General features: G+C 40.0%; 1 protein-coding gene across 1 annotated transcript in view; it reads right to left on the reverse strand.

Annotated features, from left to right (window-relative positions):
- The window catches only part of mpped1 (metallophosphoesterase domain containing 1), an 84,683-nt gene that overhangs the window by 49,736 nt on the left and 28,818 nt on the right, over positions 1 to 6,129 (reverse strand). Inside the window, exon 4 of the mRNA XM_034863898.1 lies at positions 1,034 to 1,259. Coding sequence (XP_034719789.1) covers positions 1,034 to 1,259 — 226 coding nt within the window. The remainder of the gene's footprint in view (positions 1 to 1,033; positions 1,260 to 6,129) is intronic.

Here is a 6,129-nt window from a genome sequence, read left to right on the forward strand (position 1 = left end):
TTAGCGCTTAAGCATTCAGAAAAAACTGTAATAGTCTCAAAAAGACAACGCACACCACAAAAACACAGGTATAGTTGTGAAAAATAACTTAATAATATAGATAGCAAAACTACTCAGGTTTAGGAAAAGATTTTGGTTTGGTGTTAGTTAAAATCATTAGGTAAGAAATGACTACGTAATTTTAAAAAGTTGGTGACTTTTGGTTTCATGCATGATACAAACATCGGTCTACCGGGTGAAAGCCTTGTGTTGACCTATCCACCACCCAAACCATTCTCCTTACCTGGACCTTTGCTCTTTATACTACTCTTAACCATTTTTACCCTTTATACTACGTCATCTTACAACGCTGCGATTGAGCAGGTAATATTGACACAAATGGGTGATCCAGCCTGCTTCTAGATGAAAACAGCCTACTGAGCCAACTAGGAGGAAGAGCCATACTGCCTCACATCTACGGTAGTGATAACAACTGATAATGGCCATTCAATCAGCTGATAACATTTGAAGAAGGTGTTCGGAGCTTAACTCTCTGTATGGCATTTGTGTTGTGTGCTAAATGAGCATCAAATGATGCAGTGCAAAAGACACAATCAGTACATGCTGACCTTTAGAGAGAAATATTTATTTTTAGTGTTGGCTGCTTCACATGTGGTAAAGGTTTTCTGCACACGGAGAGGCAAAAAAACTTAAAGCAAATTATTTACCTTGCATCTTAGCAGCAGCAAGCAAGCTCTCAAGTCTCAGAAATGTTGATTCATCAACAACGACTACCAAAATGTTTCACTGACCGTTTCTTGCATACAAGACACTATGGGAAGGAAATTGAGATCTGACAATTCTGTAATTACAAGATACTTGTGTGATGATATTCTTGAAATAAAAACAAAAATTGCTGCATCATAGTTGGAGCCAAAGTGCAACCTTGGAATGTAGAAGCTGGTGAATATATGTAATTTCAGAAAAGTACTTTCTTCTTTACCTGCAGTGGGTGTTCGCTCTTGTGTGCGTTGCAGTGGCAGTGGTTACTCACCAAGGGGCGCCGTAGATCCTGAAGCCCCGCACAGTGACCTCGGAATCCTGCAGGTAGATGCAGTTAGTGAGCAACGACTGGACATTCTCGTAATTCTCTGGCTTCAACTTGGAGGCAGAGGGGAAGTAGTAGAAGTCCTGCTTGATCAGATCAGCCATAAACTCCTGGTCAAAGGTCAACTCGTGGTTTCCGGCAATTACTATCTTGATGTCGTAGGGCAGGGTACCTGGCATGGGAGGAGAGAAGGAAGTAAATAGGTGAAAAGGAGAAAAGGAAGGAGGAGAATAATGGGAGAAAAAGGTAAGGAGAAGTAAGGGAAATGAAAAGAATGATTGGGGAATTTGATGATGAAGTACAAAGGAAACAAAAAAAAAGAAAGCGCAATGGTAGACCGAGTGGGGAAAATTAGAGGACGATGTGAAAGCCATCCCAGACGGCTTGGCATTCACATGCAACATGGCTTTCTCATTGTTTTCCCCTCCATTTCTAGCAAATCTGTACATCTGTCTTAGCCTCCCTCCATCAGTCAAGGTCTCAACCCAGTGCACTGCTGTCTTCTGTTTATGGAAGCATAGCTAAACATATTCGTCTAGGAATCTTTATCTGGAGGAATGACATATGGAAAGCAGAGTGATCCTTGAGAAGAATATTAACCAAACAGAATATTTACAGACTATGGCAGTTGCTTCAGCAATCATCTTTCTCTAATCAAACACTGACTCCTTCATACCCACTCCCAATATTCTGTCTCAATGGCTTTAATTGGCTATTCAGAGCCTGGCACAACTGGGTGAACGATCGATCTGCGCCCATCAAACACAGTGGTGCGCCGGCCTTTCACAAATCTACATGATGTTTTCAAAGCTCTGCTAAGAAAACATCTGGTGGTCTGTTTTGTCAGGTAGAGGGGCTGACGGCGAGTCACCGTGGCTTTTTTATTACTGCTAGGGCGGCGCGGCATGCAGCTGAGCACATTATTTTGTGTGTCAGCATGTGTGTTTGTGAGTGACTATCCATCGTGCGTGCGAGTTTGCCTGCATCTGTGCATAAACGTGTCATGTTAGTGAAAAGGAGTAATTAAACTGAGCTTTAGAAGAGGTTGACAGCCCGGCGACGGCTCTGTCATAACAGCCAATCACAGCTCGGTAACAGAAAGAGAGAAAGACAGAGGGGATAGAGAGAGGGACAGGAAGAGAGAGCGACAGAAATACTTTTGGAAACCCAAAAATCCTTGAGTGTGAAGGAGGAATAATAACAAGATGAAAGAAGCTGTCAAAGAGTGCCCATCTTTGCAGTTTGGGCTGCGTCCGCCCCTTCTCCCCAACCCAGTTCCCATTTGTTTGGCAGAGGGCCTTGTGTTTAGTTGTCAAGCAGACACCAAAATAGACCTGTAAATGAGGGGCTACACCTCCACAAAGGCACACAGACACACACCACCGCACAATCAAAAGATATTTCCGATTGCTTTCCGACAGACTTTGGCATTTGAAGTAACGTATGCCCGATAGTCCATGGATCATTGGATTTTATCATTATCATTGATTAAATCCCTATTTGAGCTCACAGGACAACTGAGCACCTGCATTTCTATCTCTCACAAAGGACTAAAGTGCTGTTTTCTTACCAAAAATGCATTAAATAATAATGCAGTAAATCCCTTAAACGTCGGATTATCAATGTTTTTCTGCACTGTAGGTTCTGAAGTCCCAATATTTACCTCTCACAAATATTGGATAATGTATTACCAAAGGAAATACAGAAATGGTCAAGCTGCAAAAACTTGGAATGCACAGCACAAACGACTTGGAAAACTGTTTTTGTTTTAACACGTACCACTATTATTACTATTTATAGTTCTATTATCTTTATTGTATTGTAATTGCCACTGTTCATCACTGTCTGTATCTCTCTTGCGTCACATGGCAGGCCGCAAAGAGTCATGTTCTGTCCGAGCTTTCTGCCTTGTTGGGTCTCTGTAAATTGCAAATGAAAACAAAGACAATTCTTTTATGATTTGAAACTATGACTACAATTGAATTGAACCAGAGCTTTGATTCTCTGCCAGAACCCAATTTGTTATTTATCAAAATGGCTCAGCTTCATGAAAATTTCCCCTTTGTTGATTATTATTATTATTTTATTTATTTATTTTTTATTTCATTTTCACTTTTATAGTCTGTGGAATGTCATGAATATTGTATTGTACTATGTACTGCTATGTGTGACAGCTATCTTCTGGACATCTGTTCAACTTACTGGGCGTGGATAAAAAAAAGCACACAGATAGAGAATATAAACATTTGTCTATCATCTTTTTGATTTTTTGCTGCTGTTTGGACAGTAAATATTAAATTTTTCATCGAGCTCAGGTCAAAAACAGTTGCTGTGGTCCGGATTCAGTAAACTGGTCCTAATCTAATTGGACATTTTCTAATGGTATTTATCTTTCTATTGTTGTCGAGCATTATATACCTGGATATACCCAACCCAGTCTCACTGTAGTTTGTGAAATGATCACGTTAGTTAATCTGATTTTGGGTTGAGTTGTTTAGGTTGGGTTTGTTGGGTTGGGTTGGGTCAAACCACATAGGACTTTCAACCCGGAGACTGGGGATTGTGTCCCGCGTGTGATGATAACTTTCCTTGTTATTTTCCAAAACACAACCGTTCCATTGTTGTCCAGCGTCACCAGTGTGTGGAATTTAATTTCCTCGTTGTTGCGACCCCAGAGACCATGCATTCTGTCCTGGCCATCGCTTCATCTCTGTTTCATCTGTTTGGAGTTGTGTTTCCGTCCCCCTGATGAATATAAGTCCACTATTCACTCTGATTATTGCTCTGGTTTGGTCTCCACCAACTTCTGAGAAAAATGTCAGATCCTTTAAATGCCAAATGCTAAATTTGTGGATCAAACAAACAAAAAGAAAACTAATCAGCTGAACAACACCTTTGTGATTTTGTCAATGTGAATAACCCTTTTCACATTACACTTTAAGATTAGAGCTTTTTGTTTACATAGAAGTATGAAAAGTGCCATTTTAAGAATAAGTTGGAATTAACTTGCATTTATCACACATCCATTCTCAGGCTGGGAATTTCCAAGGTTGGTGCTTAGAGCATGTACAGAATAGATCTTGTTTAATTGCATCTTAAATTGCTGACAAAATGCTACACATTTATCAGACAACACATATTTTCTCAGCAGCCTCAATGTCAACTGTAATAGTTTCTGCTCACCAGGAAAGAAGCCATGAAGTTGCATGGGAGCACATATCTACCTTGTCTGGATTGTTGTTAAAGTCTTGGAAGACGGAAGTAGTCTGTTTGTAAAGTGACCGAAGACTACATCCACAATGCAAAGTATAAAGGAGCCTTTAGTCTTAACTTTTCTACTCCATGTCAGGTCAGGGATATTATCTAAGGGGGACCTATCTCCACGGCTCTGCAGAAGAAGGTATGGCCCTTCTGCTTAATAGTCATTGATAGGAGAAAAACCTGCTCTGGTATTTTGGCATTTCTTTAAACCAGGGGTCTCCAACAATTAACTGAAAGAGAGACGAAGCAGGGACCCCCTATTACGTGCAGTATATTGTAAAAAAAATTAAATTGCATTATAAACTGGGTCTACAATAATGTGTAGGATGGCGAAAAGCCTTTATGCATACCTTTTTATTGCAAAGAATTTTAAGCTATTAAAATAATCATTTTTGGGATGATTTATACATCATGTTTTAATGTTAAACATACACGTGGCAAAGAAATTACATAGGATCATGTGTATCTGTGGCTGGCTACCTTAGTGACTCCCTTGTCTATAGGCCAGGATGACTATCATTAATGCGTTTTATACACAAATAGGCTGATTCACATCTGCCAATAATATGTTGGATTCATGTTTTTGAAAACAATTCTCAAAATATTCTCAATAAACTCTGAGGACAACCTAGGTGTCCCGGACCCCCGGTTGAAGATCTCTGCTTTAAACCAATCCAAATGTCTTGGGCGGCGCTAACCGCTGGACGGAGCCACAGTGCTGCTGCGAAATGGCCTCAGGAAGGAACTTGTTTTGGTAGAACATGTGTAAGTTCAAAAGTAGTTTCAGTTGTGCAACAGAAAACTCAGATTTGACAGATAGTCCAGCTAGCTGTCTGAATTTACCCTGCAGAGATCTGAGGACCGGGTAACCATAGTCCTCATGGTTTAGAACGGCATCACAAAGTAAGCAGAAGTTGACGGACATCCGGTCGAAAATGAGGGACACCCGGGCAAAACTTCCGGCTGCACTGTAACTATCCCATGTTTAAAACATTGTTAACAGGATTAACCTTGTCTACCTTCATCTGCAAATAAACATAAAGAAATGTAATGATTTAAAGGGAATCATCCAAGGCTACCACAGTGATAGACAGACAAGTTGAGGGAGAATGAAAGCTGCTTTGGCAAACAGCAAAAATAAGTAAGGGGCTGAATATACGGTTTGTGTGTCTATGTACGTGTGTGTGTGTATGTGTCTGTGTGTGTGTGAGCCTAAGGAAGACAACGAAGTGCTCATAAATTGTTTAGAAAAATGAAGACTATCTGTGTCTCCTCAGAAATTCTGCAAGATGAGCAGTTTTTCACTCATGAAGTTTGACAGCCAACTGTAAACTAAGAAAAATAAATCACAGGGTGACAAATAAAACTCTCTCTCACACACACACAAACACACACACACACACACACATACACACCTGTACTTAGCAGAATTAAATTGCAATTTCACGGATGAATTTTTCCCCCCTGTAAAAAGGTGCAAAAAGACAAGGTGTGAATACCAACTAGCTGAACACTACAAAATAGTTCAATCTGACTAAAAGCAGCCAATGTGTGTGGATCTGTTTCAACTGCTGTAAAGATAGAAATAATAAAAAATACAAAGACAAAACAAAAAAATTCAACAATGCAATTTCGTATTGTGTGGGTCCACAAAGAAAAAATCCATCACAAAAAGACAATTAATTGCTGCATCAAATGAAAATAAATGTGTTGCTTCTGTGACAAACAACAGAGAAAAAAAGGATGTGGGTGGAAGTGTGTTAGTGCGGGGGGGGGGGGGG

This window comes from Etheostoma cragini, chromosome 23 (assembly GCF_013103735.1).
Source record: "Etheostoma cragini isolate CJK2018 chromosome 23, CSU_Ecrag_1.0, whole genome shotgun sequence".
In the NCBI taxonomy this organism is placed as follows: Eukaryota; Metazoa; Chordata; class Actinopteri; order Perciformes; family Percidae; genus Etheostoma; species Etheostoma cragini.